The 14,953-nt window shown below is 35.2% G+C and overlaps 1 protein-coding gene across 9 annotated transcripts in view; it reads right to left on the bottom strand.

Annotated features, from left to right (window-relative positions):
• MECOM (MDS1 and EVI1 complex locus) overlaps positions 1-14,953 on the bottom strand; it is a 572,118-nt gene that overhangs the window by 19,705 nt on the left and 537,460 nt on the right. For 6 of the 9 annotated variants that reach the window (XM_081955568.1, XM_081955569.1, XM_081955575.1 and 3 more), the window contains 3 exons: positions 14,780-14,866; positions 11,690-11,777; positions 7,889-7,915 (listed from right to left, as the gene is read on the bottom strand). In XM_081955568.1, coding sequence (XP_081811694.1) covers positions 7,889-7,915; positions 11,690-11,777; positions 14,780-14,866 — 202 coding nt within the window. The remainder of the gene's footprint in view (positions 1-7,888; positions 7,916-11,689; positions 11,778-14,779; positions 14,867-14,953) is intronic. The other 3 variants (XM_081955570.1, XM_081955571.1, XM_081955576.1) reach the window with 1 other exon arrangement.

The following is a 14,953-nucleotide window of genomic DNA, read 5'->3' as shown; positions in this document are numbered from 1 at the left end:
TACTAGATCTAATCCAACTAAATGGCTCAGAATCGCAAAAGAGATGAATAAATGCAGTGCAACTGACTTCTTAGTAAACCTGTACTGTATATCCCCAAAAGGAAAACTGCAGAGGAGACCCAGACTGACCAATAAGAAAGAAGAAGGAGCCACCAAGTGCTACCAGATGTGGTCGTCCCTAATGGAATATTAAAAGGCACAATTATGCCCCATGGCATAATGTGATGAAAAAACCCTCACACTGCTGGAAACAATTCTACATAAAGTAGCATATCATTAACTTAAGAATTAATGCATATCATGATTCAACTTCACAATTCATGTTATATAGCCATAACATTTTCTTTTGTATTTTTTTAATCACTGCCATTCACCAAAACATTATCTAATTGCAGTGAGCTGTAAAATCACACCCCTTGCTCCAAAGGATTGTTAAATTGGCCTCAGAGAATGCTTGTGTTCACAAAACCATGGGTGGCAATGAGAAAATAAAGATGGCTGCTTGCAAATCTGATTTGCCTTTCCCTATACTGCATTCACAAAAGCTCCCATCTTACTTAGCGTTGATAGAAAGTTACATGGAAAGGGGGTTGCCTGTTTTCTGTGTACAAAATAAGATATAAAACGATTTGGATAATTTGGATGGTGCTGCTATTTTTCCCTCCAAAATAAACTGAGTTGCTTTGTTGAATGATTATTCATATTTGCTAGCACTAATATTTTCCCCCTCTTTTGCCGTAGCCTATCTTCTCATTTCATGTTCAGATTTCCAACACCAAGTACAAATTGCATTGTACAGAGCACCATTGCCAATTTACCAAATGTCTTTCATCAAACATCATGCAAAAGGGGAAAAAAAATTCTCAGAGGAAAGTCAAGATACATTTACTTGTCAGGAGACAAATGGGAAAGCAGAGGGAAGCAGTGAGGGCTCAAAGCTCTGGGGTTTGATTCATAATCACTCAGCTGCTAAAACATTATCCAAAGGTGGAAGTGGACAAGGCATTTATCAATATGAAGGGTTTTGACGAGCACCGATCGTAGGGCCAATGATGATGGCAGGTCACGATAGGATGTGATGCCATCCTAATAGAGCATGATCATTATTGGCCCAGAGTTCTGCATTATCACAGCATTTTTCACCCATTCCTATTTTCCCTTCCAGAATCAATTGGAGTTAAGTTTCCCACTGCATTTTAAACCCTTCTAATTGTTAGTGAGATAACAATTTGTACCAATGACTTACAAACTAATCCTTGACTTACAACCATTTGTGTAGTGACCATTTGAAGTTACAACAGCACTGAAAAGGTTACTTATGACCAATTTTGCAATTATAACTGTCGCAGCATCCCCACAGTCACAAGATCAAAATTCAGGTGTTTAGAAACCAGCATGTATTTGTGATGGTTAAAAAATTGTAGGTAATGTAATACCCATTTGTGACTTCCCAGTTTGCTTCCAAGCAAAATCAATGGGTGAAGCCAAATTCATTTATTGATTGTGTGATTCACTGAACAACTGTGGCAAGAACTGTGGCCACAAAATCAACTTAGCAATAGAAATTCTGATCTCAATTATGGTTGTAAGAGGAGGAATACCTGTATGTTTAGGCCTAGGCATATATTCTTTCTTCCTACAGATTCCAGTAACATTAGGTTAACTCATTCTCTTCCTGTAATGGTTTAATCCATCAATTATTATAGTGGATTTATGAAGTTATAAACTTGGTTCTGATCTATCCAATGGTATGTATGCCATTTTTGTTAACACAAATTACTACAGATTTAATTGTTTCTCTACTTCCATCAGTCAACTTGCAGTGACTGCTCTGATCTTAACATCCCTTACTTGGCTTCTAATAGATATTAAATAGCCATTCTAACTCTCCCATTTTCTGTTTCTTTATGAATTTCAATACTAATTTGTTGCATTATTTGAGATTCACAAAGCAATTCTGGGGGGGGGGGGGCAAACATGTAACTCAAAATAAAACAACCCACTAAGTTAAAATATATAATATCTAACAAACAATCCAGCCAGCTATAGCAGCCATCCTAATAGCAGTCAGCAATCTGGACATAGAAATGCTGTTATAAAAAGTGGACGCCTCCATTGGTGGTGGAAAAGAAAAAATGAAGGTTTGTCTTGCTGCATTTTATAAGGAAGTGTTAGTGGCACAATGGAGAGAGCTAACATATTCTTCCAATTTCTTATCTTTTACATCTACAGGAAGAATATGAAATAGATGTACTTTACAAATCTAAGGGCAGAGGGAGATATCCATGGTAAGTGGCATTCTTCAAGGTTCATATGAAGTTTAAATATAGTAGTTTAAACATGGTAATTTTATGAAATTTTATTATATGGTTCTGAAATGTCTGATATGATGTCTGCAAGCAACAAAAAAAGAAATAATGGCAGTGAAACAGGAAACTAAGATAGAAACACACAACCTCAGGCTACCTGTTCAACATTTCATCAACATGAATAAAACAAAGTAGCTTTCTGCCTTAGTTGTGGGGAATCATCTCGCATCAGGATCAGTGGCAAGTTTCCAAATTTTTTACTATGGGTTCATCACACACTCTCTTGCACATGTTCTGCATGGGCAGAAGCATTTGGACGGGTGGGCAGAGCCTCCCATTGCCGCTACTACCGGTTCACCCGATCCGGGCCGAACCAGGAGCAACCCACCTCTGATCAGTATGCCAGAGTATGGAGTGTAGTGTATTTGGCGTTCAATAAAAAAATAAAAGTTAATATGGGCTTCTATTTTTAGTAGAATCCCCATATTTTTCCTAATGTTCCCATTCTCCATGAGAATGAGATATTTTACTTTTGAATGAATCCACCTTGGAATAAGATAAAAATGGATTGAAGGACTGAAAGAAACATAGAAAGATGCTAATATGCAGCTGGATCACTAATCCAGTGACATCCATCTTATCAATATCAATTTATTCCAGGGTAACAGGCAAGGATTTTCCCATCTGCATCTATAGAGTTGAACTTGATTGTTTGTATCTTGCTTCTCTCCCTTCCCTACTGCCCAGCTGAGGGCCTGTGTACCAATTTGTATTGTCTTGTGTTATTGCTGAGAATCACTAGAGCAGGATGAAAGCTATCTGGGCAGCCTTTCTTTAATCTCCTCTAGACTTGATAGAGTAGCTCTTTGCCTCACTCGAGGTCAAAGGTCATAGTTTCCCCATTGGAACAGATGTTCTCAGACAAAGAAAATCAAAGGAAGGCTGTTGAGGCAGAACTCAAGTATAGAGGGCATATCAGCAATTGAAGGGGAAGGAAACCTTACAAGATTGTCATCACTATAACAATGACAGCTCACAAAAACTCAGAACTGTTCAGAATGGGAATATCTCTATCCTTAGTTTCTAAAAACAGAAGTGCCGGCAGCTGAGCACTCCTTAAGAGATATTTCTTTTGACCAGGATTTCTACTAGGCATTTATCTAGCATTTGTTCACTGGTTAACGTACTTTATCTCTGTTATTTCATCTAAGTACCAATTTAGTAGTGTCTGTCAGCTATCAATGTTCCACATAACCGATGGCAGTAATGGCTTCGCTATGTTTAAAGTGTACATACGTAGCTATGTCTTGAATTTGAGTCAGATTATAAATGTTGCTTCAGTGTGAAAAAAAATATGATGGCACTTCATTTTCATTTTGAAAGATTTTAGGCCATTGGAGCAGAGAATAGAATAAATGGGATCTTTATTACAGTCACTGATTAGAATTCTAGAAATAAACAAATAAATGAACAGTTTTTATTTCAAATAAAATAAGACAATGTAAAATTGTAGGTAGGTTACTGGTTGATCAGACCATGTCAAGTTTCACAGAGGGTGTTTACAAAATTTAGCCACTTTAAGAAAGTAAGACGTTTTATCTGATAAAAGTAACCATACATGAAATAACTCGGAATTGGTTGGGTATTTTCTCAGATAGATGAACCAAGTTTCTAGTTCCATGTCACAGGTAAAGGATTACAGGATATGAGTGATTGATTCAACAGAACATTTTCCAAAAGTCGCTGTCTTGTTTTGTAATACTTTATTTTACAATTTGCAATCAAGAAAGGATAGGTAGACATTTAAATGTGCTAATGTTTGGGCTCTTTAAAGTTTAAAGGAAAAGTTGCCCTTACACATATGTGCTAGTCGTTCCTGACTCTAGGGGGCGGTGCTCATCTCCGTTTCAAAGCTATAGAGCCAGCGCTGTCTGAAGACATCTCCGTGGTCATGTGACTGGCATGACTAAATGCCGAAGGCGCACAGAATGCTGTTACCTTCTCAGCAAAGATGGTCCCTATTTTACTACATGCATTTTTACATGCTTTCGAACTGTTAGGTTGGAAGAAGCTGGGACAAGTAACGGGAGCTCACTCTGATAAGCGGCGCTAGGGATTTGAACTGCCAACCATTCTGATCGACAAGCTCAGCATCTTAGCCACTGAGCTACCGCATCCCACTTTAAAGTTTAGGGACAGATATTTAAACAGAACATAGATGTAATTTTTAGCTTGGCAGGACTGGTGTGCCCCTCAGTCAATAAACCCTAATCTGTAGGTAGTAGTAATCATGTAAGAAGATGATTTATTTGGTATTTATTTATTATACAATACATTAAATTGTAGATCAGACCTCTAGTATTTACAGTAGAATTGCAGCACATAGACCACATTTGAAGCTCCGTTAGCCATTTTTGAGGCCCCCACAGGCCACTACGTGATGATACAGAAGTCTCAGGTTTTATTTACGAAATGGTATTTTTAGATATGCAAAAACAGTATTCTAAAGCTATTTCAGGAAGTCAAATATATAGCACCTGCAAATTTCAGTCCTGTTCTCTTCAGTCGTAGCATCCTATCACACATTCCCTTATCACTGAGGCAAAAAAAATTAATTAAAATAGAGGAATGCTGTGTATCCATAAGATAAGAAATAAGAAAAATATACACCTTTTGAAAATAGTGGCACAGCTCAAGATTCTCTCTCTCCCCCGACTTCTCAATAATCTCATATTATGGAAATATTATTGTCCATCCATTGATTAATGGTAGCTTTTTAGGAATTTTGGCAAGAATTCTTTCCTGTTCAATTCTTTGTTCTCTGGGAATGTGAATTTATAGATTTAGAAGATGTGTAATTGGAACGTTTTAGTTTGGAAAAGTGCCTAACAGAGATGTATAAATCTTTCAATAGTGTGGTGTCATTTCAGGTTTCAGATATTCTCTGTACCACCCTTGAAACATTTTTCAAAGGCCATGCAGAAAAAAAACAGAGAAAGAAAGAAAACTGCTTTTCTTCACTTAAACAGTATTGTTGTTTTTTTTAAAATATCCAATAATACATGTCTGGGGATTGACAACAACCCTGGTACTTTGACAAAATGGTGAAAATTATGTCTGTCAATAGATGTATAGACTGAGAAGTTCAAACAAACTTCCATATTTAATAATAGTCTAGCTTTAATTGTCACGACATGGGGACAAGCTACAAGCTGCATTTCAGTGACTTGCAAAGCCACTATTGCATTTCTACCAAGAAATAATCTAAATAAATCTCTATTGTTAAAATAAACCACAAAAGACTCCCAAAGTTTGTGGACTTTAAACTGAAAGTTTTAAGAAGCAAGAAAAATATAAGAAATAATGTAGAGTCACAGAGCAAAGAAAGTAGGTAAAAGGACTAATATCTGTACTTGTCCTCTTTATCTCATGTATATCTCCAACATGAGTAATTGTAACAGAGGATCCAAAATATCAAGAAACAAGATTCAGCCCCGCAAACTGTTTCTGAAATTATAGGAAATTCAGAGAAAATAATGACATTTTATCTAGCATTTTATCTTATGAATGATATATGATGAGGAAAAGGTGACAGGGAAGATTTTAATTTTCCCTCCTGCCATATTATGAAGCTATCTCTGCTCCTAATCTGTATTTAGTAATTTTTTTAAAAGCATATATATTATGCAGCATTATAATTTTGATTAACCAAATAATGAGTTGATTGTATCTGCACCCAAATGTTTAAAAATGAAGTGCTCTGCATTTCTATTTCCCTTTCAATCCCTAAGAGACCATAAATAGCTGGGTGACGCAAATTCTACATGGATTCTCATTCACTCCCACTACTGAGCGCTTAAAAAAAAAAAACAGACATTGCTGTAATTAAGGGTAGGGAATTGTTTGTATTTATTTAGCTCTCAGAAATCAGGTTGGGTACTGTCAACCTTGGACATTCATATTATAATTTATTGAAAAGGCATAGAAAACCCCTGATGGACATCAAGGGCAAATAGCCTGTGAAACACAAAAATAACTTAACATTGTTTTGCAAGCTATGGTTCACACTGTGTGATCCTAAGATTTTATTTATGCTAAGGCATGCTTGCATCACAAAAAGGTTGACCTTCATAATTCACAAGAAAGGAAAACCTCTTCTTTGTCAAAGAAATCAAGAAAAATTATATGTGTTTATTCATGCAAATAGGAGCTGACATGAGACATTAATTTGGCATTTTGTTTATATTTTACTTTAAATTTCAAACCTGTAAATGCAGAGTACATATGATAGCCAATTAAGGGGTAATATGGCTAGTAGGGTTACAATGGTCTTTATAAACTGTTTTCACTGTGTTTGTCAAATAGGGGTTGTATTTGAAATGTTCTTTTTTCTCTGCAATGGAGTATTTGAATGTATGATTTCCTATCTAAGGTGAGAGCCTCTGATGTTATAATTGGTAGCACATATAACCAAGGAGAGAAGCAATTTCTTAACTGTGAGAGCAATCAACCAAATGCTGTCAGAAGCTGTGGGTGCTCCATCATTGGAGCCTTTCAAAAACATACTAGATGATCTGAAACAGTATAGGGTCTCCTGCTCGAGCAGGGGGTTTGACTAGAAGACCTCCAAGGTTCCTTCCATCTCTGGCAAATTTTGAATTTGGCAAATTTTATAAAACGGTGTATGACAAATATTAACATAATACAAAAAAGCAGTGTTCCAATATCTGAGAGGCTGCCACAAAGTAGAGGGAGTGAATCTATTCTCCAAAGCACCTGAGGGTAGGACAAAAAGCAATGGGTGGAAGCTAATCAAGGAGAGAAGCAACTTAGAACTAAGGAGAAATTTCCTGACAGTTAGAACACTTAAACAGTGGAACAACTTGCCTCCAGAAGTTATGAATGCTCCAACACTGGAAGTTTTTTAGGGGATGTTGGATAACCATTTGTCTGAAGTGATGTAGGTTTTGCTGCCTGAGCAGGGGGTTGGACTAGAAGACCTTCAAGGTCCCTTCCAACTCTGTTATTCTATTCTATTCTATTCTATTCTATATTCTATTCTATTCAAAATGTCGTAAAACATTTCCTGTGATGACACTGACTATTTACCAATTTTTATTAGTGAAAGCAGTACTTTAGAAACTCTGTCAATGTTGAAATCTTTGAGGAATCTAGTAAGAAAAATGTGCTAGAGGTTGTGTTAGGTTGTTTGTAACCAATCATCAACGGGAGTTTTCTTTTTATCTTTATACAGAGGAAAATAATATCATGTACAACTAAGACTGCTGTAAGCAAAGAAGTTTGGATAGTTTTGTAGCTCAACAAATCTATCTGGAAAAAAATCTATGCAATAGAAAAATCTATTTCATGTACAGTATTTTGTAGTAAATGTCCTTTTATTAGAACTTAGAATTAATTAACGATTGTGTCATTTGATCAAAATTAAAACAAATCTCTGCTATTATTTAAGAGAGCTAAAATCATTAATGAGGAAATTGCATGGAGTAGATTATTACTTGTGTTGTGTTATTCAATTTTGTTTACAGTGTTTAAATTGAATAAATAAATAACAAACTTACCCAAGTTCTTTGATCAGGCATTTGGAACTGGGAGCAAAATTGAAACAGAAACAACAGATTATTCCTGCACTTGGATTCATTATTGCATTTAATGCTATAGTAAATATGACTTGCAGGTGTTAAAATTCTTTGTTTTTGATACAGGAACTAACTAACATGGTCACCCTTCCAGCAAAGGTCACTTTAGCTGTCATGCATCAGCAATAACCATGATGATGGATTCTCTAAAGCAGATGATAGAAATTTGGTTCACAAAAAAAGAGGATAACTGGGTGAACGAAAAGAGGAAGCTATAACAAAAATGACCACTTTTAAAATCTACTTGTGATTTGAAATCTAAAGCTCATGCTTTTTTTTAAACTCTCACCTCTCTGTTCTTTTAAACTCTAACCTCTCTGGTCAAATAATTTTCTTTTATATATATATTTTTTAATAAAAGTTTTAGCTGTAACAGTAAAAGATATCACAAATTAAGCTAACTGTTTAGTTCTAACAATTACGGTACATGATATAAACATTGGCGCAATGGGGAGATTGTTTAGCAAAAGAATCCACCTTTATGTCTGTGAATGTGCATTATTAAATAGCACAACTTAATATATCTATGTGTATTATCATACTATACAAACACTGACCCTCCCTTGTTTCCTGAAATGAAAAATAAGATGTTATCTGCTCCCACCATGCAGTCATCATTCCAATTAGTTTAGAAGACACAGGATAAACTCAGGGTACTAATAGTTTTGTCTTCCCTTGGTATTCTGAATACCACAACAAATGAAATGCTACTTGAAGCCAATGCTTCACTCTCCTTAATGGTAGAGATGGCTCTGCTTAAAATAAACACTGGGAGAAATTCTCTCTTTTCAACCAGCAATAATCTCACTGTACTCACACTATAAGGAGAAAATAGACAGATGCAAACTAAGTGACAATTATTGTAACAATGGATAATAGAATGGTGTATTTTCTTCCATGCTTTCTGTTTGTTCCCCTTCCCCCAAATAGTCATCCAATTAGAATGAACTGATTCCCATTTTTGGTTTCTTTGTTCTTTTTTCTTTACTGATAAACAAACCAGCAAATCCAGATTTGTAGAAAGACTTATTTTCTGATATTACTTATTCTTCACCTCTATTAACTAATACATATCAAAATTTAAATTATAATCTGGAGCAGTTACACGCTTTATGCTATGAGCCAACCCCCACCTCAATCCCAATTCAACCCATCAGCAGCTTGTGACAGTTCCATAACTTTGCAAATGTTTTATTTGTTCACTGTACTTTATTCTGTTGAGTGCTAAACAATGCAAGACTGCTTCATAGAATGTGCGTTGGAAAGTGGTAAAGCAGAAGAACAGTTATATAAAAAGCTCCAAGAGCTTATGCAGAAAAAGAATGCAGGTGAATGAATACCAAAACCATCAGGAATTAGAACCAGGAGCAAGCCTGAAAACTTAATACTTAATACAGTATAATAAGTCATTTACAGGGGAAGTTATTTTATTAGCATTTGATTAGCTTCTCATGCTTTGATTAGCTTCCCAGGACAGTGGGGAATCACATGTATGTTTTATAATGTGGTAAGAAAGATTGTGAGTGCTTTAAAATTAGTTTTTTCACAGTTGCTATCCTGCATAAAATCATCCTAATGGGAAAAGAAAAGGTCCAAAACAATTTGGTTAAGAGAAGAGGCCCCGGGTCAAAACAGCTCAAGGAGATGTCTCTTTCATGACCTCAGCTTCATCAATGAATCAAAATTTGAAAAAATGAACTTCAGCTTTGTTTTCTCCCATGATACTAGTAAGCTGGGCACCCTTCACATTGTTCTATTCATGTCACAGAATTCCTCATTAAGATAACCACTACTGAGATTTAATGTTCATATATATTGAGGACACCCAGACTGGAAAAGGCTGAAGCTGTATAATGACCTTATGCACAGGCCCAAATACAGTCAGGATACTCTCCTTCAAAAAACAAAGGAAGAAAAAAAAATCAAACTTATATATGAAAATGCCTGATAATTCTGTGAAGCATCATTGGCACATCAAACGAACCTGTCACACATCCCATTTCCTACAACCATTTAAAGGACATGCTGATTTCCATGAGATTTCCTAATATACTGGAGGTTGAACTCTGATAAATAAATTGCTATCCGATACTTAGCTTATCAACCCAGACAGAATGTCTTAGGGACATGTTTTATTGGTACAAATGCAATTAGTTCATGCCTTCCTTTGATTCATACTACAGAATCCCTGTTTACGTTCAGATTAATAAAGTCTAAAGGCTGTGCAGACAATTTGTGACTGGATAAGATCATCCGTTGACCAACACAATCCAGCACTCTTGCCCAACAATCTAGCTATTATAACACATTAATTCACACATTTCTCTAGGCTGTGATTGGCTGGTTTTGTGCAGCACATCAAGCACAACTGGATACACACTAATGCAAAATCAAACACAACGTGTCATGGCTTACTGTGATCAAATAATCCATTGACGGACTTACATTTAATTGTCACACTTAAATGTCTATCTTACTGCATTATTCATTTGTCAAAAATATGATTGAAGAAGCAACAGTTTTTATATGCAATATTTTTCTACAAACAGTACAAAACAGACAAGATACAAAATGGGACTTTGGCAACTATAGAAATGAGAGGAAAGAGAAATACCTATAAAGAATCCTTCATTTTATCTATATTATGCTACCTTTCTCAAAGCATTTCAAATTCATTTAATTCAATGATTATTTCTGTTTTGGTTACCTTAGGCCAGAATTCCGGAAGAAAGTATGATTTTTTTCTTTAATTATTACCCATTACTAAGTTTGGATCCAAGCCATTATCTACTTATAGCCAATAAGTGTGAAAGGAAATTTGAGTATCAAGCTGAAAACTTTTCATAATATTAATGGGTACAACTTGCTGAAGTCTATGGTTGCTGGCAACCTGACCAAGTTCAGTCTGATAACCATGGCTCTGATTCTAAATCTTTTAAAAAATCTAATTCTTTTGCTAGGCTGCTACATTAATGCAGTCCAGAAGTAGCCATATCAACCTAATCAGACAAAAAGGGGCAAATTTACATCAATACAAGATTGTATAAGATGCACAAGAACTTACAGATAAAAGCTACATACAGTAGTTTTTTTAAATGCAGACACAGAAGCAGAATAGCAGATCATAGTTTATGTCTAAACTGATGTATCTGCTGATGACAAAACTGCCTTCCAATTTTTATTCCTTAGAAAGTGCAACAACATCCAATACAGAATTGATTCACTATTCCAGAGTCTGAGACCTGATCTAACTCTGCAAAATCTTAGGAGGTGCAAACGGAGCATGGTATAGATTATGAACCTTGAAGACTTTAAGAAACAAGGACGGCTATAGTAGCATTTAAAGGTTGGCTAATGCCTAATGTGGTTTTGAATTTTTCTTCTTATAATTTTTTGTCCAACAAAATACATATTTGGGTACAGCCTAAATGCCAGGGTATTTTAGAGAGAACAGCTGCTATTTAGCCATATCACGACACGGAGTATACGCAGGCATTTGACAGTTGTCTAAATTATGTTTGTAACCTTCCTGCAAAAACATCATGAAGATTAAAACAATGCTACATGAAAAGGTTTTATTTGTCTCGCGTCACTAAAAATTGCCTTTTAGGAAATCTGACCTTGACTAAAATTCCAGTTGTTCCTGTGCACCTGTGCCTGTGAATCAACATGTTTGTTTACAATCTTAATACTTCAATTACATTTTTTAAAAAAATTACTTACTTGTGGATGAAATAAAAACCCTGGAGATGGTCTCAAATACTTTTCCTTTAAAGCTTCAAGTGGATCAGTTAACTTTCTTTTCTCTACTCTGCAAACATTAAAATGAGAATGATCTTGTCATGATTCAATCAAGATGGATATATATTGGATGACAAACCAGATTTTTTTTAGTGCCACAGATGGAAGATAAAGAGGAATAATTTTTTGTCAACACAAGTCTATTGCAGGTAGTTCTTGACTTAGGACCACAATTTCTGTTGCTAAGCAAGGCAATTGTTAAATTGCACCATTTTTTTACCTTTTTTGCCAAGTTGTTAAGTAAATCACTACAGTTAAGTGAATCATGAGATCTTTAAACAAATCCAGCTCCACCCCCTCCACCCCCATTGACTTTGCTTGCTGGAAGCCAGCTGGAAAGTCTATAAATAGTGATCAAATGAGCCCAGGACAGTGCAACTGTCATAAATACATGCCTGTTGCCAAGTGCCCAAATTTTGATCACGTGACAGTACGAAACCTGTCATAAGTCTCTTTTTTTTAATGCTGTTGTAACTTTAATAAATGGTTGGTTGTAAGTCAAGGACTACCTATATAACATATAAATGTACTGTATAGTGAGCATCCTATAAACCAGCCTCTGGTTCTCCAACCGTGTTGGAGAAGGCTGCTTTAATTTACACTGAAATTTTGACACCTGCAATTTTATATATACATATAAGAAATTGGAACTGAGCATAATTTAAAGATGGCAATTATACTATCAAATTAGAGGAGCTGAGTAGGATACTTTTAATATGAAATAACCTTTGTAACTGAAACCAAAGGAAAACTAGATTGATCCCTTATTTTTATCATCATCATCATCATCATCACCACACCCAATTCTGAAATGCTCGGAGTATTCTGAATATATCACACACAACTGAATACTCAACCATCAGTCATATTGTTTTCCTCCAAAAAAAATGATTAATTCACCACACAGTTCTTCCAAGCTTTGCTAATCATTTACAGAGTAAGAAAAAAAAATGTTGCCAGATTTTGATTATAGTTAAATGATTAAAAAATAAACATCACTGTAACCCACACCTACAAGTGCTATGTTACAGAAATAAAGAGACTGATGGAAGAAACTTAACTAATTTCACTGGCATGCTATTTAGAAATTAGGTCTGAATTCCCTGAATAAATATCTAAAGATTTGAAAACAACAATCTGAGAGACTGTATCCTTATCCATAATTTCAGGTTAAAGTGAAGATAGATAGAAAGATAGATAGATAGATGATAGATAGATAGATAGATAGATAGATAGATAGATAGATGATAGATAGATGATAGATAGATAGATAGATAGATAGATAGATAGATAGATAGATAGATAGATAGATGGAAATGATAGATAGATGGAAATGATAGATAGATAGATAGATAGATAGATAGATAGATAGATAGATAGATAGATGGAAGATGATAGATAGATAGATAGATAGATAGATAGATAGATAGATAGATAGATGGATGGATGGATGGATGGATGGATAGATCATAGATAGATAAATAGATAGATAGATATAAAGACACAGACAGACAGACAGACAGACAGACAGACAGACAGACAGAGATAAATGATGAATGGATGATGGATGGGTGGAGAAATTAAACCACTGCAACAAATGCAGTATACAACCTTCTCTGATTTTTAAGGATATCATTAGAAGTTACTGTCATTGCACTAAGGTCAACATGAAGACCTCTCAAACTCTAATCCTTTGCATTAGAAATCAGCTTTTTCATTTGCTGCTTCCTTTGGATTATGAAGGAAGAACCGAGAGTGTTGTCTGCTTATTTACTGAGGACCATCAAGCAGGTGAAACCAGGTTGAAGAAAAAATGGGGAGCAGGAGTGAGTAATCCACTCCACTGATAGTAATTTGCAGAAGGCCTTCCAGATATAGAGTCTTAGACTCTAAGAAGTAAAGCAAAGGTTGTAAGCTATTCAAATATTAGTTTAGAGTATACGAGGATGTGCCAAATGTCTATGGAGAATCTCAGTCATCCATTTTGAGGCAATTAGGATGTGCCAGCACATTATTTGGAAACCAACTAATACCTTTCAGATTTATTTTTACTCCCTTCTCTCTAGATCACTATTTTTCCTCTCTTGTTCATTAATATGCATATATGAAAAATCGAGACAAATACACATAGATTTTTCATGAGTAGATGCCCATTTTTTAAATGGGATACATGCCCATGACCCATCCAGTTTGATTTCTTATTCTGACAGTTGTGGTCCCAAATCATCTAGATAGCATAATGTTGGAGAAGTTAGGAAGTATATCTATTCAGTCTTTGCAATAGCAAACCTAAAAGAACAAAATTCATTTTGTTGTATGAGAAAAAGCATTAAAATTTGAAAACATTTAAATTCTACATTGGAAATCAGGAAAAACTCTAAACTGTGATATCAGTTGAATCTTTCTGCATGTGCTTGGGGAAATATCCCCACTTTCTAAACTTCTTATGCTTCAGAAGAGTAACTCCCAGAATTGCTAGCCATTATGGACAGAGGGAATTCTGACAGTTGTGGTCCCAAATCATCTAGATAGCATAATGTTGGAGAAGAATGTCCAATAGGTTGGATGGATGGGAGAAAGAAAGGGAAAGAGGGAGGGAGGGAGATAAAGACAGAGAAAGAGTAGATAATATAATTGAATCCTAAACAGTTGAATAAATGAAAAGTTCACATTTTTTTAAAAAAAGTGACCTGCAAGGTCTATGCATATTTTTGAGATATAGTCAGCACTACATAAATTGACCCAGTAAAAAGTAAAATCCCTTTGTTAATAATTTCAAAAGGAAATCAGAGGAAAATCCATATGTAAACAATCAGCCATTCTGTTTAGAAGATTCTGCATTTCCTTATATATTCTTGGAGTTCAAACTGATTTTAGCACAATAAACAATATTACTATGAAATTTCATTAGAATTGTCATGCAGATTCTTCTGACATCAGCTGTATATTCTGCATAGCAGATGGGGACAAATACTTTCCAATAACTACAAACAAATAAAGACAGAATTTTACCCTTGGTTTCCACGTTGGGTTGCTATGGTACAATGTGTTTTGAGTTCTTGGGTGAAACGCCTTTGATTGCAGTGAAGGTTGACATTTCTAGTTTGCAAACAAAAGCAGAATTTGACTGCCAATTTTTAAACACATTCTTTTTCCGAAAATTATTTTTTTAAAAAATACATTAAC

This window comes from Natrix helvetica (genome assembly GCF_964273705.1).
Source record: "Natrix helvetica genome assembly, chromosome: 5".
In the NCBI taxonomy this organism is placed as follows: Eukaryota; Metazoa; Chordata; class Lepidosauria; order Squamata; family Natricidae; genus Natrix; species Natrix helvetica.
The sequence above is the reverse complement of the archived record's forward strand: the minus strand, read 5'-3'. Positions and strand labels throughout refer to the sequence as shown.